The 26,128-nt window shown below is 46.0% G+C and overlaps 2 protein-coding genes across 2 annotated transcripts in view; one reads left to right on the forward strand and one right to left on the reverse strand.

Annotated features, from left to right (window-relative positions):
- The window catches only part of PYGB (glycogen phosphorylase B), a 16,308-nt gene extending 15,914 nt beyond the window's left edge, over positions 1-394 (forward strand). Inside the window, exon 20 of the mRNA XM_085315265.1 lies at positions 196-394. The gene's annotated coding sequence lies outside the window, so the exon portion shown is untranslated. The remainder of the gene's footprint in view (positions 1-195) is intronic.
- ABHD12 (abhydrolase domain containing 12, lysophospholipase) overlaps positions 127-26,128 on the reverse strand; it is a 49,394-nt gene continuing 23,392 nt past the window's right edge. Inside the window, exons 3-14 of the mRNA XM_085315237.1 lie at positions 23,729-23,853; positions 20,529-20,634; positions 17,036-17,155; positions 15,009-15,039; positions 7,968-8,013; positions 6,211-6,340; positions 5,206-5,243; positions 4,960-5,039; positions 4,046-4,128; positions 2,790-2,868; positions 2,380-2,507; positions 127-1,937 (exon numbers count right to left, since the gene is read on the reverse strand). Coding sequence (XP_085171363.1) covers positions 1,898-1,937; positions 2,380-2,507; positions 2,790-2,868; positions 4,046-4,128; positions 4,960-5,039; positions 5,206-5,243; positions 6,211-6,340; positions 7,968-8,013; positions 15,009-15,039; positions 17,036-17,155; positions 20,529-20,634; positions 23,729-23,853 — 1,006 coding nt within the window. The 3' untranslated portion in view covers positions 127-1,897. The remainder of the gene's footprint in view (positions 1,938-2,379; positions 2,508-2,789; positions 2,869-4,045; positions 4,129-4,959; positions 5,040-5,205; positions 5,244-6,210; positions 6,341-7,967; positions 8,014-15,008; positions 15,040-17,035; positions 17,156-20,528; positions 20,635-23,728; positions 23,854-26,128) is intronic.

The following is a 26,128-nucleotide window of genomic DNA, read 5'->3' on the forward strand; positions in this document are numbered from 1 at the left end:
CCAGGCTGTGCTGGGCCTACGGGCTCAGCTAAGGACAGGGGGCTCCCATGCTTGAAACCCTACCAGCCTTTCCCCCCCCCCCCCCCCCCAAAAAACCCTCCGGCAAAGCAGGTGAAGCCACAATGCTCAGCATTGAATGCTTTTATTAAAACTACACCACTTTTTAAGATAAACATTTCAGTTTAATTTTCCAAGCATCTCAACTGGCCAAATAACTGGACTGGACACGTTGGGATCACCAACGCCAGCAGTTCCCCCGCTGGCCCCTCAGCTCCGTCCCTTGGGAGGAAGGCAGCCAGCCTCTGCCTCAGGCTGCAGCAGGCAAGTTGCACCCCAGCGCCAAATAAGTGTTTCTGTTCCATCAGTGCAATAAATATAAGTGCATCAAACATAATTTCAGTGGCACGGTTAGCTTATAAGTATCATGGGTCAGAAACCCTGGGGATAACCACGCTACAGCAGAAGAATCTCAGGACAAGAACGAGCTACCGTCTACTCTGCAACTAGCACGAGCCTGCAGCTACAACTGGGATGCGCGATGAGCAGCTTCCACTATGCCGCGCACCCCACGTTAGCGAGCASCGCCTTTGGGCAGCATGATTTGCCTCCAAGCACGAGCAGCGAGACCTATGGCACGCAGTGCGGCCCATGTAGAGCGACGGGGTCGGGGCCCGGTCCCCAGCTGGCCTCTGCAGGACCCTCTGCCGTCTCAGTGCAGAGCTCACCGGCGGCATAGAACGGCCCCCCGCTCCAGTCGAAGCAATGTGGGGGCAGCCCCAGAGGCTCTCGCTGCAGGAAGACGGCTTTTTTTTTTTCCCCCACTTCTGCCTCCTGGACCAGGAAAGCTCAACATAAGGAATTAAAAGGCAGATGAGAGAGGAGGAAAAAAAAGCAAAAAAAAAAAAAAAAAAAAAAGAAAGAAAAAAGAAAAGAAAAGATAAAAAACAAGGCCCTTTTCCGCCCCAAGGAAGCCCGGGTCTGCACGCACACGTGCGGGGAGAGCAGAGCAGAGGACCATCATCCTCCCCGAGGATGCTGTTCACAGAGAGGGGCGATCAGGCAAAAAGCAATCCCATGCTCTCCGGCTTAACCTCCCGAGTTCGCAATTTATCAACAAAAAGTCACTTCAGTCCCAGTCGGGGAGCGTACGTGAAGAAAGGGAGGAGTTTCCAAGAGGACAAACAGGGAATAGGAATGATGTTCAGAAAGAAAAGATGAAAGAGCATTAATATTTTCCATTAGATACATGTTGGAAAAGGAAGGGGGAGATCTTTCATTTTTATTTCCAAATGTGTGCAATTAGCCCAACACTCGCAACACAATGTGACTGAAGAGCTAAATAAAATCACCACTCACTACCTCGATCTTCAGTGCGTTGCGATTACGGCCACGTAGCAAAAAGGAAAGGCTAAACACGTATTTCTTCGAAAGAACAAGCAAGACACCTGTGGTATAGAGACATGGAAAGAGCCATTTGCCTACAGCAAATGAGTCTGTGTGATCCCAAAACAGCAGCAGTTTTTAAAGGTGAAAGGAACACCCTTGGTCCTGACACACGTCCCAGGAATGTTTGTCCTCAGCAGCACCACGCCAGACTGACATGGCTCTGTTGTGCCCACATATTTTTGCTTGTTTGGTACCGGCTCCTAGGTTGTTTTCACTCCTCCATCCCTATGGAAACAGAAGCCTGCAACTTCTCGTCTTTCTTCTGTCACCACTGGTGCTGGGAGTCGGGGTTGCCAGAAGGTGCACACTAGGGCCAGCGCAGGAATCCCCAGCCTCCTTCGTGCCAGGGGATGGGAGAATGGCAGACCAACCCACAGGGAGGAGAGAAAAGAAAAGGAGGGAGAGGGAAGGGGAAGAAAGGAAAACCTCCATGCTGCCAAGCAGCCAGTCTTCACTGATGATGCTCGTGTTCAGATTTTCCCAGGAATTCCCTAGAAAAGGGCACAGGAAACACAGTGACTCTCAGGGTCTGAGCACTCACAGCTACAGGGAACAAAAGGGTTTGAGCCTTGCTCAGCCAGTGGCTCCCACCAGGAGAGGGAAATGCAAGCAGCAGAAGTCGCTGCCCTGCAAACAACCCCTCCAGAGCTGCCAGCTCGCTGCTGAAATGAGCCGGAGAGGGGAAGTGCTCCCAGCTTCCTGTCGTTTCCCTTCCCAAAGCCTGCTTTGCAAGGAGCTGGAGCGCTCTGCAGAAGCCAGCACAAGTTGCCCACCCAGCGTGGAGGCCAAAGGGGGCTTGCAGAAGATCTGCTCAGTACAGGTGCCTGCTGCGCATCTCTCGCGCTCCCAGCCGCGTGCTACAGCGCTGCCCCAAAGCTGCAAGCGCCAGCACCCACCCTGCGCTGCAAGAGACCCGACCGCGTGGGCAGTTACCGCAGTATTCGAGGTAGCTCTGGACTCCTGTAGATGTACTTGTGCCGGTAGCCGAGGTCTGTGTGGAACGGGACGAACTGCACCTTGTAGTCTCGGAAACTCCGCGACATGGCGGCAATGTTGTAAAGCTGAGTTGGGGTGGAGGGGGCAGAGGAGAGGCACACGTCACTCCAAACCAGTCAGCTCCCCTCAACCGAGCACCCTGCTTACGAGCAGGTTACGTACAGGCCCTGCCTCGACCGGGCTTGTGGCCTCCAGCTCGGCTTCACTATGATTTGGCACCCTCAGCCCCAGAGGATTTGCAGCATCTCTGTGCACGTCTCCTGCTGCTGTCTTTCTGTCTAGCTTTACACAGCACGCTGCGGATGTCCTTCCCACACCGATCCCTCCCATCAGGGCTGCGCACGTACCTTTTTTCCCAGATGAAATGGTACCACAGGGTCATCTTCAGCATGAAGGATAAGCAGGGAGCAGGAAATGTATTTCACACTGTAAAACAGGCAACAACGTCACCAGAGCTTAGAAGAACTGTTCTGCCAGACCTCGCAAACCAGTGCATTCAGGTTAGCTTTGTGGAGTGAGAAATGCAGATCTGGTGCTATCTCAGATATGTACAAATGATTTTAACTGTTGTAGGACTTACTTAGAAATGGAAGGAATTGTTTTTAGGGAAGCCTTAAATTCCTCCCCTTTCCTGGCCATCTGGAAGCAGCTACAACCTACAAATGCCCGGCTGCTTTCCCAACCCTCTATCAGCTCCGTTGAGTGACACTGGAGCTCAGGCAGTCAGCAGCAGATAGATTGGATGTGTTTTCCTCCCTTCCCAAAATTATCTTTGCCGCGAAGAGCTCTGTACTGAGGTCAAAGCTAGTCAAAAGGAAATGGCACGCAAACAGCTGCAAGGTTTCAAAACAGCACACCATGCTAGGAAGAGTGGGCCGGCCCTCAGGGAGCTACCAAGACTAACACCAACACACCTGGATTTTCAAAGAAACTGCAATGACAAACATCTTGCAGGTCACTGACTGTGGTTTAGACCTCAAATGCTATTACCTGGGCACTGCTAGCTTGATTACAGAAAATTAGCTAGTGAAGAGCATCCTTGCAAGGACTCCTCGCTCAGACCAGGGAAAAGCAGTTCACCCCACCGCAGAGCAAGGTCCCCAAACATCCTGTTTGGTTTTATAATGGGAAACCAAACTCATAAATGCTCAGGCTCTTGAATGAAAGCCTCAGTGAAAGCACACAACGTCACTGCACAGGGTGTGCTCAGTATGTACATTAATAGATATGTAAACACACAACACACACATCTTCCCAAACTTTCAATGTCCCCATGCTGCTGTTTCGTGTGTAATGTACATTCAAAAGGCAAAAGTATGAGAGCACGGATTGCATTAGCATATCCCTGGGCAGTTTCTATGCTCTCTTTTGCATTTCTCCTCATTGAAAAACAATTAAAACAGTCTAAAAAATCGCAGTAAGAGAAAGAGCTCCACCGTTCAAAGCCATGCTGCACCCATGACTACTAGAGCTGCTGAAATCCCTTCAGGAAATTTATTGCTTCAACAGCAAAGGAGTGGAGCGTGGTCGCACGTATATCCTCCTTGGTGCATGCCCCGGCTCGCTGCAGCCACAGCTGAAACCCTACAAACAGGGAACTCACTTCTCATCATTTGCAAATTTAATTCCACTTGTTGTGATGGGGTCAAGGAAGAACCAGTCAAACCCAGGGAAGTATCTGTATATCTGAGAAAAAGAGTTTGCATTAGTGGCAGGCATCAGCAGCACAGTTACACAAAGAGCAGGAGAGGGGCAAGGCAGCACCGCCCCAAAAACATCTCTTGACCGCTGGCTGGGCTCTCCGCAGCGAAGTGGCACATGTTTCCACCAGCATTTTTTTTTTTTCTTTCTTTCCTTTTTCAGCCCCATTTTATCAGCCTGCTTGTGAGCAGGTTGTCCAGGCGCTTGCAAGGCCTCTAGGTATCACGCTGCTGCTGGGAGCAATACTCTCGCAAGTCGTCTTTATCCCAGGGTCTCACCCACCTGACCACATCCAATGCCCAGTCTGGGAATGTGCCCAGCTCAGAGCTGACTCGCAGCCAGGTTGGATGGAGGAGATGGCCACGGCCATGTCAGAATGAATCTGTTACTGGCTCTGGGCAGATGCAAACAGGCTACGATGGGGCTGTGACCAAGGGAAGCCAAATTTTGCCACTTTTCTCACAGCTCATGAGACAGCTTCCCACAGCAAGGAGGCTGCAGCATGGACCAGGCCGTATGCTGCTAAGCACTGACCCCTCTTCTCCTCCCTCCTCTAACTGCCCTTTCTAGCCTCAACTTCTGCCGTCTTTTGCCAGCCTCCACACGTAGTTCTGGTACTGCCTGTTGCACTGAAAGACCCTCATGGCCCCAGGTCTTCCCAGCAGCTGCCTTGAAGTGCGGCTCTTCACTCCTGGCTCCTACCAACACCACTGCTGCCCCGCAGGGCATGCAGCTAGCTCAGCAGCATCTCTGCCAAAGGATAATTTCTAGGGGGACAATTACAAGCCATTAGCACAAGAACTGCTGTGTACTTGCCACGGAAAAGGGGTGGCTTCGTGCCTCCTCGCGTATGTTGGTGAACGGAGATTCCAGTATCAGGGCATCCGGGGGGGTTTCTGAAAAGCCAAAGGCAATGGGAAGCGCAATGGGGCAGACGGCCAGCACGGTCGGGATCCGCTGCACAAAAGCGGCTGCCGCCACGGCGCACCAAGGACGGCCTTGTCACGACCACAAAGCTGCGCGGAAACCTGGGACTGAAGAGCATCCGTCCTCCACACTTACCTCTCTCACAGAGGCGCCTCACTAGATTTGTTGCAACCCTGGAAGGAAGAAGAACGGGTGTTTATCCGGTGCAGATCCTTTGCAAAGCACCAAAGCCTGGTACCTGCTGCTCCCCAAAGATGTACAACTTGGCTGCTGAAACATCAGCATCTCGCACTGTTTAAGGTCTGGGTAGCCAGGCCCCAGTGACTTGGGTCCCCAAAGATCCTGCACTGTCTACAATACCCGACTGCCCCAAATGGCATCGGGTACCAACAAACAAGCCCAAGGAATTAGCACAGCATGTAGCTACTTGGAAAAAAAACCAAATGCCATGAGAAAGCTCTGGGCCAGGAAGGGATCCCGAACATGGGGAAAATACAGAGGAAGCGCAGAAGCACAAGGCTTTGCCACCACGCTAAACATCCTGCTTTGTTCAAGAGGAGGCAATGAAGAGACACTGTCCTGCAATACCTCCCTGCCCCAGCAACAGGTTCATTTGACAGCGAGGTGAGCCACAGCAATCTCAAACGGTCACCTGCGGAGCGCTAAACCCACAGTCATTCTTGTCTTTGCCCTCTGCTCCTCCCCAAATCAAGGGGATAAAAGCACACGCTGCCTGCTGAGCATCATCTACCTCCAGAGAGCAACAGAAGGGAAGGGGAAAAGAAAATTAAAAACATTAAGGTAAAGTCATTTTGGACTCCAGATTGGTTTTGCAAGACAGGTACGGGCAGAGGTTCACAACAGGAAGAAACCAGGGCAGTCCCATTTTTTCCCCCCATTTACTTCAAGTGTCTATTTTGCAGTGTAGCCCACTAAGCAATGAAGGCTCAGGATCACTTCCAACATAATCACTCACTATCACCCCTCCCACTCTGAGGAGTGCAAAGGAGAAGCTACTCCAGAGCACTTATGCCACAGACTCCCAGCCAGCCCAGTGACCAGCACCTCTGTCCCAGGTCAGTGTTCAGTGTTTTTCAGGAGTTGCTAAGGGACCAGGTTGCCCTGGGACCAGATGCTTACCCCGTGCCCAAGGAGTGTCCCCAGATGTAGACAGGGTTGTCTCCACTTCTCGCTTTTATCCAGTCAAAGACATGGAGGGCATCGTAGGTCATTCCCCTCTCGGACGGGCTACCTATCGAATCGCCCCAGCCTGAAACACAAACAGTCCCTCTAAGACCTGCGCGCGCTGCCCAGTAAGACCAGCCAGCTCTTCCCACYGCGGGTTCAGTCGATGAAATCAACAGCTGGATCTCCAACGCTGCCATGCTGCATTCCTGCACCTCCCTGCCTGGGACAGTCCAGCTCCCAAAACGTAGCTGCTTTTGCAGGCATGCAACCAGTCTGCAAGCGGACTCTCTAACTGCTGAAGAATTTGGATGCTAGGTTCAAAAACCAAAACATTTCACAAGGCAGTTGCAATGTCAGCTTGTCCACACTGGTCAATCAATGCCCCCAAGCAATTTCCCACCCTCCTGATTGCTTTGGCTCTACCTCTCCCCCTACTGCAGCGTGTACTACATGTCTCTGGCTGGGCAGCAAGCCCACCATATCCTTTCTGCTATCTAATAAGCAGCCACGGAAGCTGCTGCTGCAAGCAGGACTGAAAAAAAAAACAAAMAAACAAACAAAAAAAACTTGCATGGCAAGCTCCTACACAGAAACTTCTCACGTGAGGGGTGAATTTCTTTCCTGTATGATCAGTGGAATTAAACCTGCAGCCATGGTTTAAACGCTAAGAAAAAGAGAACAGCAGATGCTCAACACCTAAGGGCACAGAGCTGCCAAACAGTCACCGCTTCTGCTGAGGATGAGGTACTACACACTTCGGCTTTGCAAGAACTTAAGACTAGCCCACCATCCCTGGGAGACCAAACAGAACCATAAATAGGGTATCTATTAAAGCTACACATATCTGTGGAGTAGAAACAGCACTATACAATCTCGAGGGTTTCATTTTAACTCCTGCGGGGTATTTTTTTAAAGCTTTGGAGTAATTTTAGTAAGGAGAGTCAGGATTTCTGCAAATGGCTCACAAATTGGAAATGTCTTCTGAGCCAGACAGTACAGCTTCTCTGAACCACCAATACTCCACAGCTCATGGTTATGCCTCACCAAGCAGCCGTGCCTTATTTGTGTGATTTAAAGGGAAAAAAAAAATCTTAAAAATTAACTGCGTCCTGATCCTTTTTGCACTATTTTGCCCTCTTTTACAAACAGCAGATGTAACTCATATTTCTCCTGTGCATAGTTACAGGCATCCCAGCAGAGGCAAGAGCCACCGTCTCACAGGCTAGATATTCAGGTCGCAGGGCCTGACGCTATGCCACAGCTGCCACCCCGGCTGCCCGCTTGCACCCGTTCTCCAAGCTGCACACAGAAAGCCTCCACCTGCCAGGAAGGAACGAGCACGCTACCTCCTTCCACAGCAGCAGCTGAGCCTGAGGGCCCCCAGGCACAACAGTAAGGGCAGCAAAGGTGGACAGTGTCTTGGATATCTTTTCAGCAACAGAAAAAACAGGGAAGATCTCAAAGCTATGCAAGTGCTATGCAGAAGAAGGCATGGGTACTGGAAAAGTCTTCAGGCTCTTCAAAGCCACATAGCAGGGGGAGAAAAGCAAACCCAAAACTCCACATCTAATTAGCTGGCAGCAAATGTTTATAAAACATCAGTTTGCAGAGATCAAAGTTGTTGCTTCTATAGAAAGAAAGCACTAAAAGGTTTTCATAATTAAAAAACAAAGAAAAAACACCCCAAAACCACACTACACCCTACGTACCTCGATAATCAAACGAGACTACGTGGTAACCAAGGGAGCTGAGAACCTGGAGGGGAGAGAAAGATGCAGAAACCCATCAAAACCCGCCCGCAGCAGGCACGCACTCGCCTCTGGCCGACACGCAGGGATCTAATTTATAACGTTATCGGCCCAACATAGCAAAGTGGCAACTTTCAGCTCTTCAGTGTAGCAGGCACGGGGCTTTCAGTACCGATCACCTCAGGCTGCTGGTTTTCCAGCCCTCAAAAACCAGACCACCCCAGGCGCCAGCACTGCGTTAGATGCATCTTCGCCCTTCAACAGTTCTGCCTTTAAGGTCTGCATGTTCCCAGTATCCGTTTCCCGTACGCACACTTGCAGGTTTGCCAGTGAAACGGCTGCAACACGGGGTTCATTTCGATTACGCAGATTTTCAGCTGGACACTATGTAGATGAATACACGAATGCGTAAATATCAGCAGTGCATGTAGGAGGCTGTTTCAAATTTCAAAAGGCTTATGTGCACGCACATAAAACATGCGATGGCTTTACATGAGGATTTATGTCACAACCAATGGCAGCCCTAACAAAATCGGTTAAAAGGATGTAAAAATACCCATGTTAGATCAACCTGCTTGAAAAAAAGCCTCAGTAAAAAAAAAAGAAAAAAAAGAAAAAAAAATCATGCTGCCATTCCAAGGTACCATTGCATGGTACGAACCTAACAGATTTACAGAATCTGAGTAWTATGTTATACTCAAATCTTCTAATGAACAGAATGGAAACACACCTGATGTAATACCACGAATTTATTTTTAGCACAGCTGGAATCTTTTCAGCCTAAGTTATTACTATGAGCTCACATCTAATTAGCGCAGGCGAAAGAGAGGACAAGGCAGAAAAGCTCCTCAAGCTGCCAGCATTCCCCAGCCCTTTGCTGGGAGGACTGCACCCACGACGGTTTCTTGCTTCTCAGTCTAGAGCCAATTCGAAGCCAATTTCCACACTTTTCTGACACGCTCTGCACCTTACGCTCTCCTCACTGATCTGCGGCTCCCATGTTATGTACCGGATTAGCTTACACAGTGTTTTTTGCGCGCGTTAGAGGCTTAATTTTCTTTGTTACTCCTAAACCCAATTTTTCCCAGCTCCCAGGTCTGCCCATCTCCAGCTGACCGCCGGAGTCGGAGCACCGGGGGTCTCCGGGACCAGCCTGCGCCCTCCCCACTGCTCTCCGCTGTCCCCACACGCAATATCTCTGCTGTCATACCTAGTCTGTACTCCCCCGTGCTGCATTACCGCGCTGGGTCATTACTACCTCATTTGACACAGTAACTACACCTGTAACTTCTACTACATAAAACTCCATTACTATTAATCATTATGGTGATTTTCTCTATATATGTTGTGTGTGAAAATTGTCACTGTTGATATTAAAAGTTACACCTATGCCATGTGATTATACAAAGCTCAGCAGGAGGAAAACCAATTAGCCAGCAGCCCACTGGTCATCAGACAGTAGCTGTTATGGCTAAACCAGCTCAAACAGAGCTCCGGGAAGCTCCGAGACCGCTTCAGAAAAGGTCCGACAAGCCTCAGCCCTGGTACTACCCATGACAACACTACAGGCATTGAGCTACAAGGCTGCAATCTCTTTTTAACTGTCTACCAACTGCGCCATCACTCATATCCCGCCAGGATATCGCAAACCCTCTCGCAGCTCGAGGCACCAGGATTGAGCAATGGATTTTCTCGGAGGCGTTCAACCTTTCCTACCTCATCTTGCCTCGTGACAACCTCCACAGGTCTGAGGACAGCGCGTAGCTCTCCACCGCGATGTATAATCAGCAGGTGGTTACCAACTGTTTGATTTTATAGCCAATGCCACTTGCCCAGTGAATAAAATCACCATAACGATTAAGATGACAACTGCAGGATGCAAAGCCAACTTCACAACTCTTGTAGCCGTAGGCAACCGTTCTCAGAGGGACTGCAGCCACATGCAGCACTCTGTAGTTTGGACTACAACCTTAAGGGCTCATTGTACCGCGAGCTGGACTTGCAACTAACAGTCGGGTGATCTGGTATTAGTCACATTCATTTAAAAACCACCCCTGAGAGTCCCAGTACTATTACATCTTACAGCTAGAATTATTCCTCTCTGTTGAGTGTCCTTCTACAGGTACAGTGTGATTTTAACCTTAACAGGGATTACATTAAACATATTATCAGATAGAATTATACATAACCAGATTAGTTTACAGCAGTTTGTGGCCACACGGTATGCACACAAATACAACTGGATGTTACACAGGCAACTAAGAGACCATCTGGAAATGGAAAAAACAATTCCATAGTACTACCAGGATCTAAACGGTCACCTGGAGACAGAAAACCAGTATCTTCACATACATATCCCACACTTTGCCCTGCTGCTTGCGTGAGGCTTACCCTTCTTTGAACTGGCTGTGTTGCTTTCTGGCACTACCCATGGGGTTACGTTACTCTGCTACCCCTCTTTGATACAGTCTCTCTCACTAAGGGATATTTGGAATTTAGAGTAGTAGATGCAACTGCAACAGCTTCCAAGTCACTCCTTTCCTCAAAACTCCTTTGTTTTTTTTGCTATTCAGGCTTATASTCACATGCACTTCCTTGAATGCACATTACTGATTTGAATAATATATTGATGAAGACTGAGTTGTTTCTTTTCTGTTGATACATTTTATATTGCCTCCACAATCTGTYGGACCATACCTCCATCCCCTTTTGTTCTTACAACAGTTTGAGTAATTCAGTTGAAACTGTAAATACAGTCTATCAGTCTTTCTGAGTCTTGCAGAGCTCTTTTTGCAAAAAGGGAAATCTGGAGGTAGAGAACTGTTTTCTTTTAGACCTTCCTGGCACAATTACCATCTTCCAGCCTGGTGGGTCCAGATCATCCCATACATTTCCATAGGATCCTCTGTATCAGGGCTCCCCTTACAAGCTGCTACAATCCCCTTTTCATCCGTGCTGTCAGGGCCAATCTCTACCTCACCATGCGAGGTCAGTCCCTGCTGTAGGACAGCATCATTGGTCAGGTCACCCGTTCTCACAGCAGCTCTGCTTTCCTCCACCTGAATATGCAACTTCTCCCTCTGCGCTTCCTACAAACAACCTCCTCTCTCTCTCTCTCTCTCTCTCCCTGCATTTACCTTCTCAGAGCATTGCTCTGCCCTGCACCAGCCACCACTTGGCATCTCACAGCTGGCTCTGGCTGCCACAGAGTGTTCAGCGTCACACATCAACACCAGAGAAGCGCTCTGGCTGTCAGACCAGAGCAGAGTTACAGACTCCCTCAACAGGAGCAGCTTTGGGAGTGAGAAAAGTTTCAGATCTAGCACTGAGCCCTTGCAGGAGTGCCCAACATCAAGGGGATCACGCTAGTTCTTCTCTCCACGCTGGTGACGAGGATGGGCAGCAGACATCTGGCCAGAGCACCATCCAGCCCACTAGTCTTTCTCCCAAGCTTCCCATCTGCTGGCTTACAGCCACCATAGCATCCATCCTCCATTCTCCTCTGCTTCTGTAAGACTTACGAGTAGGTTAGTTTGGCCAATGCCACTAACCTGCCTTCTTCCTCCTCCTCCTTTCCACGTCCTCCTCCTTCCCACTTCCCTCCCCATAGCATTTTGGCCAGCCAAGGCAGGACATCAATGGGAGTTGCAGCACAGTTGCAAGGTGATGGCCACGCTGCAGGCCCCAAAACACAGGCTCAGTGGACTTTGCTTTCAGATTCATGGTAAGTTTRGAGCAGTCTGAACCACACCCGGGTAGGCAGAAACAGCACCTACATCTGTATGCACTGCAAGACACGTGGCCATGAAACTCTCTCCCCAGAACTCGGGGACAGCACAGTCAGGCTGACATTCCCCTAGGTCACCAATGCGTTTCTGCCAGATTAATGTCAGCCCAGTTGCCCCGGGAATCCTGCTGGTGGCTGCTCCAGTGATCTGAGTAGCACGAGGAGAGAGTGAGGCAGCGGATGCCCACAGGGTAGAGGCCTTGCAAAGGGCAGAGCAGAAGCCACCCCCAAAAAGGACTGTTAAGGCAGCCTGGGGAGGATTGCTTCCCTTGGAGCTATGACGGGCAGAGCAAAGGAAGCAGGTGGGAAGACAAACCTCTAAGATGATATTTTTCCAGTCATTTCGACACTTGCTCGTACTGGTGGAGTGAAAGAAGCTAGATGTATGACGCTACAGCCAGAAACGAACGAAAGGACCGCGCTACTCTCAATGAGGAGGTGGGCAGCCAGCTTTGCTGTGCAGCCACTCTGTTGGACCTGCTAATCATCCTAATAGCATCCTCCTGGGCAAGGAGAGATTGCCCTGACCACAGGCACTGTCCTGCTGTTTACCTTTCTTCCTCAGCAAGGAGGGATAAGGCTGACCGGGAAAAGCAGAAAAAGCAGCAGCAACTGCCACTACCACTCTCAGAACCTCCAGAGCTGGAAGGTGTCCACCTCAACTTCAAACTTACAGCACAGCTCTGCTGCCGATAGGGCAAATAGGCCAACCACCCCTTCACAGGAGACCACCTTGTGTTTCCCTTCCTACCTTGGCACTAGGCAGCTGCATTTTCTGTGAATCCACTTCCCAAGTGGGAAGACAGAYCAGAGCAAGATCAAGGTATCATGACAGATACACAAGAGGAAAAAGAACCTCCAACATCAACATTCGATTCCTCCTGGTAAAGGACCTAGACACCTGATGACCAGCTGTAATATCCCTGCCTGAATMCAATGATCCTGGGAACATCCCAATCCTGTGCCCTGCATTAATGGCCTCTTCTGTTTAATTTTTTTTTTTTACATCAGTATTTTACTATTTCTTGTCTTGTTTTGCACCCTTAGAATTAGTTCAGAAAAAGTCTCAGGTGAAGCTGATAACATTTCAATTAGCTTCGCAGATAAGGTGCATCTTCTTTGGCCCATAAGAGGATTTTTAGCGTAACAATGCCAAATTCTCATGTTTTGTATGTAGCCGTTGCTGAAGTCTTTGTAACAACGTCCTACTGCTTCATGTGCTGCCACAGAGTTCAGTAACCTCATTTGATGGGCAATAGAAATCCACATCAGCTCTCCACTATCACAGCACATCAGGGTAACAAAAACCAGGGTAACAAAAAGCCTCAATGCCAAAGCCTCCATGTTTGTAAGTACGGTTTACAGAAAAGCTTGCTGTAGTTTGTTACTGACTGTCAAGGTAGCTAGGGGAATGAGATTCTTGTTGTTTTTAAAAGGTTTTGACAGCACAGTGATTCTGAATGTATTAGGAACTATGATATCCGGACAAGGCTTGGGCAAAGAATAACTGGACTAGTTTGGACTAGAGGAAAGCGTGCCACTAGCTTGTAGCTAGTTACTGTGGTATCACTGCTTCTCCTGCTGGCTTCCTCCCTGCTGCTCCTTCTAGTTACCGTCTTCACACAAAAAAATCCACTCAGGTAAGAAGCATTTCAGACACCTGCTGCTCACAGACTCTCCGTGTAGCCTAGAAAAGCTGCTCACACAAAATCACTTCCTTGGAGAAGAGTGCTGAAAAGAAAAGGACAACCTCTTGTGTTATTCCATCTCCTTCTGAGCCTCTTCCACTGGCAAAAAGGACAGTACTCCAACCCATTTCCATCTACTGCAATAAGCACTTAACCAGAGTTCCTGGTGTGATCCTGGCAAGTACAGAAAGTGCATGTGTAACTGGCTGAAAAAGACAAACTATGCAACCTGTTTATGTTCAAAGAAGCAGGAGTACCAGGCTCAGGACCAGAAACCTTGGGTTCTGGTAAATGTGTTTTCTCTGTGCGCATGTACATATACACATGCACGCTCACAATCTTTGAGTACTCTGAGGTACTACTTTTTCTCAGACAAAATCCAAAACAATTCTCTGCCTGTCTTAAGCAGCACAAAATGCATTGCAGCATATGCATATATTGCAGTATATATTGCAGAAAAATGACTAACTAGGTCACCATATATATGACATTCTCCTCAACTCTCAGGTGCCAACTTCCTGCAGTTTAGCAGGTCCTTTGTTCTTAGGGGAAAAGAAACAGCCACCTGCCTCCCTTGGGCTGCCAAACAGCATTGCCTAAGTGACCTGAATTAGAAAGACTTTTCTACCGGAGATCTTGCATAAGAAGCTGTATTGCAATAAAGCTTTACAACTTATGTCAGTGTTGGCACCTGAAAGGGGAAAGGAATGACATCTAAATCCATAGGAAAAACATGGCCTCAACTAATCTGAAACAAGCTGACAAAAATAATTATCGCTGTTTAATAACATGTGATATCAGACCAAGAAATTATGTGCAAAAACTTAAGCTGACATAAGAGGGTTTAATAAAAAAATGACCACAAAAGTCATTAGGCAAAACACTTAAGAGCAGCCAAAGTAGTCTGTTCTCATATAACACGTGACAGTGCTATACCTGGAAAAATGTTTGTTTTACATGAAAAATCTCTGGCCCTTGAGATGGCAGCCTTCATACAGACACACTGTGCCATAGGAAAAGGGGGAAACCAAGACGAGCCTTCCTACCCTTGTGCCAATACAAGTATTCCCATGCAGCTGCAACATTGGAAGAAGTCCTATATCATCTGCATTGACAAAAAAAAGAAAGCAAAAAAAAAAAAAAAGAAAAAAGAAAAAGAAAAACACACAGACCTGGCACGACAGAAAACTGCTGAAGATCTTGCTGCTGAATCAGATCTTTTCCAGAAATCATCTCTGTTACCTCTAACAAAAGGCACCAAGCTATGTCAAGTGGAAGGTGACTTCCTAGCGCTTGACAGCAAGTAACAGCAAGTAAAAGACCTTTCTCTCTACAATGCAAGAAAGGTGTGATGTGAGATACTCGCTGCTTACAGACCACTTTTCCTACGCGCTTTTCAGATCCGGAAGAGGCAGAAAGCCGCAGGCTGTCTGCCTGTTGGCAGTGAGCTGCAATGGGCAGTCTACTTCAAGCTGCACATTTGAATGCATTCATGCAACCACTTGGACAGCATAAGCAGCTACTTACCTTGTAAAGCTCCACGCGGTGATCCCCTCCTCTGGGGAAAGCAATTCATGAAGAGAGGGGAGAGGAGAAAGAAAGAAAAAAAAAGAAGGAAAAAAGTGAACTTTTAAGCTTCCAGAGACAGACTTTCCCATTGCCCCAGGTCTCTAGTTAAACACAAACACCCCAGACAAACACTGTAATTACTAGTCAGTCCTAATCCCCATCGTCTTCCTTGTTACATCATCAGCTCCCTCATAAAGGGGGAAACAAAGCTGGAAGACAAAAAAAAAAAAAAAAAAAAAAAAAAAAAGAGCCCATCTAATCCCATTCAGACCAATTTTAGTGTTAACTTATCCTGATAAATCTTTTTTCACTGCAGGTAAAGATGCCTTTTTCAGCCAGCCTGCCTTTACTGAAGCCTGCAATACAAACACCCACAACAGTCTGGTCCTGCCACCAGCACTGCCGCAGCAGGTAACTTCTCTGAGGCAAGATGCTCCCAACAGACCTCATCATGTTAACCCAAGCAGCTGGCCCTTGGACTGGAGCTTGCCTTCTCACCTGGCTCTGAGCACAGGGACAGAAAGGACACACACGTGCAAGAGATTGAGCAAAGAAAACTGTTCAGAGTTGAACACTGGAAATAACTCCACGGTAAGATTCACTCTTCATGCTTTCTTTTCCCCGTAAATTGAAATCTAGATGCAATGTGACATGCCTAATCCACATTCAAACTCCAATCTAGTATTGCAAAACGTGAGGTCTGCAATCTGTAACACATGGGGGAGCCAAGAAACAAATCTAATCAATACACATGTAACAGAAGTGCTGGTCCCAATCCACCACCATTACAGCTGTAGAATAGCTTCCATTAGTAGCATTTGCTACACCAAATAAAGGCAAGAAAAATAAACTAAGTAGTATTTGGAAAACAATGCAACCATTCAGTTCAATCTTGTAACACATGAACACATGACAAGGCCAGTCTTCAATGCCCATCTGCTCATGCATTTTCTGGTTCACAGTATGCATCTTCCAGGTTGTCTGTTGTACCAAAGACCACCACTGCTAAGGCAAGAATTTAGGTGAAAAGGGGTGAAGTTCCTGTGACGTAAAGGCTAGTGAATGTTCACTACCAGTAGAGCTAAAACAAAGTCTCTTTGCTTTATGTCAGAGACTGTAGCATAGAAAGGATGCGAGAGTATTTCAGCAATGCTTCAGCAGCTGTACTCTTGCAAAGTACCTACAACAAAGTATCAGCTTCAAAAGAACACTGCAACAACACTCAAAACTCAGAAAAGGGCCAGTACTCTTCAAAGATGCACATTAGTAAAGAAAAAAACCACATACTAATAACTAAATTAAAGCACTGCATTACGCAGAGATGTGACAATAAGAACATGATTTTGAGAAACATCCAGGAGGTTTTACACTATGCTAATAGTTTTTAGCTCCTGGAAACAAAATGTAGAGAACCTGCTTCTCCAGCTGTTAGCCATGGTTATTTATAAAATGCTCCTCTTCCAGAGGAATGTCCTGTATATACACAATGATTAAAAAAATCCAGCACATTATCTTCCTCTTTCCTTCTGATTTTACTTCCTCAAAATGTCTTAGCTACTAGAATAAGCTCATGAAAGCAAGTGGAAAGTTTATTCAATGCATGTAAACCACACACAGAGCAGCACTACCACCTTGACTCAGAGATGATTATACTGAAGAGAAGTACTTCTCCCTACTTGATCCAGTGAGCGTCACAGTTTCTGCCATTCTGGCAGACAGAGGATACAGGAGGAAAAAAAAAAAGAAAAGAAAATATAGCAATAATACATTAGCAAATCCCATAGCTCTGATACCTACAATAAATCTACTCACACATTCACTAAATGCAGTGAGTTTCCATTTCTTAAAATATACTTTTGTCTTAAAAGACAGGAGGAATACTAAGCTGCTTTCTGATTATTTTATCAATGTGCTGAAGCTGTGCCAAGCCCGGAAAAGAGAGCCAGGAAAAGAAGCCAACAAAGCCATCGCTGTTTGTGCCTCACCTTGTTCCTGCATTGCCATGCAAGTAAAGGATTACAGGATGGCTGGAACCCAAAGCATCTTCAAACCACAACTGGTCCTTCCCTCGTGCATTCTTCCATAAAGCTGCAGGGACTGTGTGCCTAGATACAGAAGGAAAAAACAAAAACAAAACAAAAAAAAAAAAAACAAACCTATATTGCCTTGTTGTTACTCAGTGTCTTCCACTCAAATTCTTATTTTTTTCTGGTCAGCTCATTAACTCAGAATTACAAAGCTCATACACATACTCTCCTTATAAAAACACCACACTTAGCCAACAAATGCACAATTTTTAAAAGCCAGTTGCTCAGGTAATCTCTACATTTCCTCTTCCGTCACTGTTACCTTCTAAACTCTGGATTTTTTTAAGGGAGCAGATACTAAACTTCACAGGCAAGCCCAAAACACMATTACTAAACTTCCTGCTGTTTTGGAGAAAGAATCTCAATTCCTTCACCTTTAATCCTCAAGGTCATCCTCAGTTTTTAACGATTTTAAACTTAATTACTTCAGTTGATAGACTTGCACACCATAAAGAGTTATCACAGCTAGGTCAGGTGATCATTCTGAACATCTGCTAAGTTAGTTGGTTTTGAAAAGACATTTGGTAAGAGGCATGGCTGACTCTAGAGCAATCTGAGGAAAAAGAACTGATGATAGCCTCATGCATTTTATTGTCAGACAGCAAGCTCTTGGAGGTATAATATTTCCACTAAAAAAAAAAATAGTCTAGAAGAGCCACAAATGTTTAACTCACAGTTGTTCTGTAGAGTATAYGTCTCGGCAACCTGTTAAAAATAGTTCAACGTTTGTGGAATGGAAAGAGAGAAACAGACTAAAAAAAGACAGGAATTCAAATCAGGTAGTTACTCTAAGACGACAGACACTGAGAGCAAGTACGTGCCCACAACAACCTCAAATTGCTGAGAAGGGAGCAGCTTACAGCTGTCAGAAATACCTGAAGTACTCATACAACTTTCTTGTAGGAAAAACGACAAACCTCATCTATCATCGCACATTGCTCCTAGACAAATCACCACTGGGAAGAAGGTGTGTGCAAAGGCTACTTTAGTTTGCTGATACCACGCTGGGAGGAGTGGCTGACACACCTGAGGGCTGTGCTGCCATTCAGAGAGACCTGGGGAGGCTGGAGAGCTGGGCAAAGAGGAACCTCCTGAGGTTCAACAAGGGCAACTGCAGAGTCCCGCACCTAGGAAGGAATAACCCCATGCACCAGTACAAGCTGGGGGCTGACCTTGTGGAGAGCAGTTCTGCAGAGGAGGAACTGGGAGTGCTGGTGGATGACCATGAGGCAGCAATGTGCCCTTGTGGCGAGGAAGGCCAATGGTCTCCTGGGCTGCATYMGGAAGAGTGTTGCCAGCAGGTGGAGGGAGGTGATCCTGCCCCTCTACTCAGCCCTGGGGAGGCCTCATCTCAAGTCCTTCGTCCAGTTCTGGGCTCCCCAGGACAAGAGAGACATGGAGCTACTGYAGAGAGTCCAGCCTAGGGCTACTAGGATGCTCAGAGGGCTGGAGCACCTGCCCTCTGAGGAACGGCTGCGAGAGCTGGGCCTSTTCAGCCTGGGGAAGAGAAGACTGAGGGAGGATCTTAYCAGTGTGTACAAGTACCTGAAGGGAGGGTGTCAAGGGCATGGGGACAAACTCTTTTCAGTTGTCCTGCATGACAAGGCAAGAGGCAAAGGGCACAAACTGAACCACAGGAAGTTCTGCCTGAATGTGAGGAAGAATTTCTTCACTGTGAAGGTGACAGAGCTCTGGCACAGGTTGCCCAGAGAGGTTGTGGAGTCTCCTTCTCCGGAGATCTTCAAGGCCTGCCTAGATGCAACCCTGTCTACCATGCTCTAGGTGACCCTGCTTGAGCAGGGGGGTTGGACTAGATGATCTCCAGAGGTCCCTTCCAGCCTTACCAATCCTGTGATTCTGTGATACCTGGGTGCATGCAGCCAGTAGACGCAGAGTTTGAGGAACAAAAAATCCCCAGCAGCTGTGGGGCTCACAACTTCACTAAATGATCTGCCTCAAAAATTTTGCAAGCTCAAATAGGACAAAACAAGCCGATGATTTTGTTACGGAAGTATAAGGAACATAAAACCCAACACTGGCCTATCAAGGCAAACTCCAAGCTTTTATAAAAACCTCTCTAGTAAGTATCAAGACAAATGACATGAACTCTGAATTGCCATCAAAAGCAGAAAGGCCTATTTTGGTAAAGGTACACAATATACATGTGTAGAAGAAGCAAAATAAAAATCAAGATTTGCAACCTGAGATTATTCAACAGCTTAGCAGATAAAACTGTAATCAGTGAAGTGAAAATGTAAGCCATGATTTACCAGTCTAACCTGGAAAGACTGAAGTTCCAGCTTCTAAAAATGTCCTTGCCTAAAATTCACTTACAGGGAGGAACTGTTTTTATGTTGCAGGCTACCACGGTCCCATTCAAAAGGTCATGTACCCCCAAGTCAAGATGAGACTCAAGATCTCCACTGCATTACTGAACACAGACACACGCACATAATTATAAACTCCAAATCCCTTTGCTCACACATCTAACTTCACTGGCTGTATTAAGGAGCAGTCTCTTTGACAGGCTGTCTAGCCCTGTTTTTCAGTTGTTTGCTGCTCTTACACGCATCTTGACACTGCAGGCCCCTGACTTTCAAAGGTAGTAGGATTTTTTCACAGTTTTAAAACTTCCAGTGTTGAGATACAATAGAAAGCGATGGCCAGATTGAGATACAATAGAAAGCGATGGCCAGAAAAAGTTACAGAAGCCAGTTTGAACTGGTCTAATAATACTGAAAGTACTGAAAGCAGAGAAAGAACCTGTCATCTGAGCTGTACATTCTGGTAACAGGGAGCTAAAATGAACTACTCTTGCCTGGGACCAGAAATTCTTCTTTGTGAGGCACGAATAACAAGCAAGGCTCTAACACTATCACTTGTTTTCTTAAAGAGAGCAAAAAAAAAAAAAAGAGTTCCTTTCTCACCCACTCTCCAGAACCTTGCGCATGTTTTATATGCAGAATATGCTTCCTCCTACCCTGAACATTTTGATCCTGTTTTCCCATCTTCCCACATGTTTAATTTGCAAAACAGAGTACAAACAGCAGTTGAATGACAAAACTCCTAATTCATATGGCGCTGCTCTGATCTGGAGGCATGATCTTTTTAAGAATTAACAGTGGCAACCGTTGCCATTCCAAACTATGAAGTTTCTCTGAATGTAAAGGTTTTCCAGTCGTGTTTTATGTGCTAGTGATTTGAGTCCAAGTAAGCTCCAGAGATCTGCAGACCTTTCAACATCAGCTGTATCACTTGGCAGACAAAATAAGAACACGCAATGGCTGTCACCAAGCTTGATCATGCAAGGGCAGATATACAGGCTACAGTGAGAGCAAAGAGGATGACTAAGGATGCATGGCACATGCTGCATAAGAATGGGTTTCCTTACCAGACTCCGACGGTTACATCCTCCTCTGGCTGCAGATAATAATTACAAGTATGGTTTAAACCTTGATCCTGTGGTCTTTTCAAGTCAATGAAATACGGGACTCTCACTGGAAGAAAAAAAAAAAGAAAGAGAAGAAACAGAAGATGAAACATTTTAATTTTTACCTTTATTTTCTTACAAAATAACTTTACCAAGGCACTAGAGAGCTCTACAAACTAATCCACTCTACTGGGAAGATCTTTCCCTTTCTGTGTAAAAGGATAAACGGGCAACAGCTATGACTAAAACATAAGCCTCATAGCAGGCAAGGTAAGACGACAGAAGCAGCCAGCACAAAAACAGGGAGTAGGTCAAAATTAAGGTGCAAGGGAGAAAAAGTTTGCTGTGGCACATATTTAATCATCTGTGCCCTGTTTGCTTTGTACAACTTCCAGACATGAGTAAGTCATGCCTCCTGCATTAGCGGGATACGTTCACTTATTCGACAAACCTTTTACTGTTTGCTTTAGAGCTGTAACGCAAGACAGTGATGTGACAAACTCTTAGAAGAAGGAGAGCAGCCCAGAGCTGTAATGTATTTCAAGGTGATCAGTGGTTTTACAGCCTCTGTAATATCACAATCTAAAGGAAGTATTACACTGCAGTACCAGACACCACGTTGTTATTGGCACGTAAGAGTAAGATTAACTGTGCCAAATACTGCCCTCTTGAGCCCTGCAGGAAGAGATGCAGCTTGTTACCCTGCCCTCCAGAGACTCTCAAGTAATTGCCGATCTTCCAGATATCACAGCATTTAGACAGAGGTCACATTACACCAGGCACTTCATCTCTTTGGGAAGAGATCCCAGAAAACAAGACGAGTCCAGCTCGGGTTACTCTTCTAAATGCTTTATTTTCCCAGCCTATGCAACACACAGTTGCTCGTTGCTTGTAATATTTGATGTCTGATACATGAGCAGCATCAGGAAAGACAAATACCCGTTTTAAGTTGTTAGTATTTTGTTTCCCATTGCTTGGTTCACAAGCCACATCTTAGAAACATTGTGTGATACATTAAATGAAAGCTTAATCCAAATGCCCGCTTTTCCATCACCATTGCTATACTGCCCTTCTAGGCAGCCTCTGACAAACGCAAGTAATGAGAGAGATGGTAGAGCATCTATTGACAGGAGTAAGCATTTTTAAGCACTCCACCTTCCCACTTATTTAGGCTTTTCCCATAAAATAGAGTCCAAAATAAAGTGTGCACATTGCCACAGGCCCGCCAGCTCACTGTGCTGTCACAGCGGATCTTGCGGCTCTCTCACAGAGGAAGATAAAGTCTGCGGTTAAGGTCTGCACAGATGCACAAGTCACTTTTGCAGCGCTCTGGGAAAAGCATTCCACTTCTGTCTTGATTTCCCCAGCTGCAACATCTGTTAAGACTTTCTTGCCAGAGATATTACAAAGATTCAAACATGAACACACCAGTGTTACAGTGATGGAGGCCAGGTAAGCATCTATATTAAGGCAAGAGAAAGACATAGAAATACAGGCAATTTTTATATATGACATTTGTCACTGGGACATCGTATGAGTAAATACCACGTGGAGGGTTATTCTAGTGGCATGTTTCAGAGCCATTTTGTATCACTTGCAACACACATCACATGACACAAAACACAGTTTGCTAGTCATACCAGTACACTGAAACTGATCTGTTCTGTATTTGTGTTTCCTATAAATCTCAGCTTTCTGAAGATTATCAACAGTCACTCCAACAGACAGTTTGCAATCTCTTGTAGCATATGCCTGTGTATCATATAAACTGGAATGAGACTCTGCAGTGTCCAAAAGAAMAAATCTAGACACTGATTCAGTTGCTAGCAGCAGGAGCCTGGCTATTAATYCGTCTTTGGATGTATCAAGAAAAAAGTGGAAGTGCTTTCCCAAAGCTCTGTACTGCTGTTCCGTATACAAATCCCAAGCTACATGAAAGAGGGAGGAAAAAGACGTCGGAAGAGTGTGGATTTGTACTGAGGAGGTTAAAAACAATCTGACAAGACTAAAGGAGAAGAGCCACACTCCAGTCAAGCAGAGTTACTCAAACACGCCAGTGTGCTACTGGTAAGTGTGCTTCCTGGGAAGCTGTTAAAGCAAATAGTTCATTACAGGTGGAAAGCACAGTACTGTTGCAAGAAAAAAGCTGACTGCCATTATAGGCAGCAGGGACAACACTGGAGCGGTAGTGGACTACTGAGAGCACATTACAGGATGACGACGTGGTTGCTTGGAAATAAAGGGAGGTTGGGACTTCAGAAGGACTCAGGAAGCTGTACAAGGGCAAATTAAAATTGTTACTGACAGAAGACGATGAAAATGCACATGTTATGCAGCTGTCAGCTCTGACAACCAAGGCACAAGAGCTGGAACCATGCAAAAAGCACATATGCACGCTTCACAGCAGCCACAAAAAAGCATTTGAACATAGAGAGAATGCAACCAAAATGATGCAAGCAATATAAATGCAAATGTATCTACCTGGTCCTCCTAGCCCGACCTCAACAATCTAAGGATATTTTCCAGAACTTCACTACAAAACGGGAGTAAGGTTGAAAAGACAAATTTAGATTGCAAAGAAGTGTCCCTCATACATTCGTGTTCCCTCATTTTCCATCCTGTGGAAGCWCATGCCTCCTTGGGAGAGATCGCCAATCACACCAGATCATCTGCACAAACAGTTTGACCAAATACAAATGCTAAAGAGGGAAACACTAAACCTGACTGTGTGAGTGGGCTGCTTGGGATTTTCTTCTGCCTCAGCCAGAATATTCTCCTAAAATGCTTTCAGGTGAAGAATCACTGTCTGGAAAAACAATGTATTGGATTTAGTTTCACTTGCTTGCTTTGTATTCACACATCTTTGTTAAATCCTTCAGAAAAAAAACGCTTTTGACACATTGCACAGCTTTCCGAAGGAAATCCTTTCAGCTGAAAGTTATCTGCAGTTTAGTCACTTTATTTAGACCAAAGACACACTATGAAGACTATTAGGGCCACAGAAAATGCTATGCAGCCCTTTATTTGGGGAACTTGCAACCTGTGAAAGTTCCCGTTCTTCAAAAGCTGTAAACATGCAGGGGAAGAGAGCCACAGCAGAGGAAAGATTAAAACACTCCTCCCCTCACCCTTCACCCATCCCAACACACTCAGTCACTTACCAAAGTTTAGGAAGACCAGTTTCGCCTGAATAGCAGGGCAAAGTTTTACTAGAAATGGAATGGCTATGTACACTCCCAACAACCAGATTAACAACCTTCGCAATCGGAACCACAATCCATAACGCCTGTATAAAAGGGGAAAAAGAAAAATCTCAATACAGCAGTTTTATGAAGCAATTTACACAGTGATCAGTGTGCTTGGTGCATTTGAAAACACGGTCGTTTCATATGTTCTTTAAACACAGTTAATTTTCAAACTGTTTACGTAGCCTCAGCTGCTTGAGAGAAGCAGAAGCAACCAAACTGTCAGCTGATGATACGCAGTCTGGAAAAAGAGAATAGAAACTCTTCACTGATATTTTAAAACACTTTGTAACAGCTTTTTTTCTGCTGATCTTACAGTGATCTTACATGTATCACACAGCGAAGGCCTAAGCTTTGCCTTCAAAAAGAAGTCTGACTACATTTCCCATTTAAATCACTAGAAGCAAGACTTTAAATTAGATCCTCACAAATTTTGATGAGTTACCTGTAATGAGACTGCCTGATCCTAGACTGATAAAATTACATAAGACCTCCTGCACAGACTGGAGAAGAGGTTATATCTTGTCCAACTAAAGCGATTCCAACCTTTTAATGCCTTGGAAAGCAAGTCTCTCTAAGTAATAAAACCCCCCAAAATTTCTTATCTGTGGTGTCATTCGCTAGTAGTCCAGACTGAGTTTGGCACAATTCCTCCAAAATTTTATTTCTGTCTTTTCCTAAGTATTCTGACTGGGAAGAGTAGCTACAAAAAAAATTAAAGGAGCACACAGCAGARGCTAAGCAACTTCTCTCAAAATATACATTATTGCTGCACAATAATCACCATACATACACACAAACATATATATACACGAGTATATATGAAGCTGTAYTTCTAAGCATTTAGTTGATCAACACGCTTTGGGCAGAAACACTGAGGTCTCAACTGTGATTTCAGTCAAGAAATATATATATAAATACTTCAGGCAACATGATTTCCTTTGCTTTGCAGCGAAAAGTCTCAAGCAGGAATAAGGGCAAACCATGCTCCGTGCCAGTGGACAACTAGCTCGCTGCACCTGGAACAGCCAGCAGCTGAGAGCAGAGATCATTTTTTCCTCTAGTAAGCATTTCTCCAAGAAATACCAGAGCACAGTCAGAGCTGGGACAGAAAGAGTTTCACCACATACCAAAATATTCCAGATTGCAACAACTTATGTACTCCTGGGCTAAAGTCAAGGCTTTCAGCAGCTTTTCTACATAGTACCGGAGGAGAAAACCTCCCTCCCCAACTCAGTATAAGGTTATGGCGTGACTGCTCGGGTACTCACTGGGCTAGGTTACTTTCCTATACATCCCAAAACTGCATCCACTCCTCTACCAGCTACCCACAGGTACCCGTCTRGCCCCTCTTGCCCAGGATTCAGTTTAGCGACTGAGCCCTCAGAGCATATTTTTAGCTCTCTTCAATGAGAAAAGTGTCTTTTTTTTTGTTTGACTGGTCACTCAGAGTAACACAGCCCCGCTGTGTCCTCCCACCTCCCGCGTGAGATGCGATGCTGCCCTCACCACCTCCCACGGGTTTGCCTCAAGGAGGGACAACAGCAGCTTCGAGCAGGCTTTTCTAGGGCCCAGCGCACCCATGTTGGGGGACTTGGGTCCATCAGTGTCAAGGCTGATGGACAGAAAAAAACAGCTTGCAAACTGTTCAAGACTGCACCAGAATCAGCTCTGACCCTTCCAGGCACAATCAGAGCTCATCAAAACACAGGTTTTGAGAATATCAAGGTGGCAAAAATACTTGGTGTGACCCAGATATGAGTTTATGCAAGTCAAGAACAAATGCTGATGCAGACTACATTCTCTGAGTAATGCTTAGGAATGATTTTCATCTCCTCTTTCTCTTTAGAAGACTTAGTTGAAACATCCCTTCCTTAACTCACGCCAAATGCTTATCAGTAACGTGACATTTATACCTCATCACCACGGAGATGTCTGCTTAAAATGCAACCAGGACAGACTCTCTACCCATCAAAACCCAGCTTCTCATCTGCTGATAAATCCAAGAAAATGTACCGAGGTGCAGATGTAAAATTATCAGGTAAGTCTTTAGTGAGCAATTTAACTAAATTAAATTGCTCTTGCTCAGCAGAAAAATCTGTTTCATGCCATCAATGCCCTGCACAGGGATTTTTTTGGTGTGCTCAGGCAAAAGCAGCAGCAACACACTTTTCATACTCCCCTCCACCAGAAAACTTAAGTTCATCTTGGAGGAAAATACATGCAAATTAGGAAATCTCACTACAACTAGGGCACTCCAACCAGCATACTCCAGGTCTGCCCTGTTTAAACCAAGCAGTTTAGCAACAGCTAATA

Source organism: Rhea americana, unplaced genomic scaffold (assembly GCF_003343005.1).
Source record: "Rhea americana isolate MKP2758 unplaced genomic scaffold, rheAme1 scaffold_424, whole genome shotgun sequence".
Taxonomy (NCBI): domain Eukaryota; kingdom Metazoa; phylum Chordata; class Aves; order Rheiformes; family Rheidae; genus Rhea; species Rhea americana.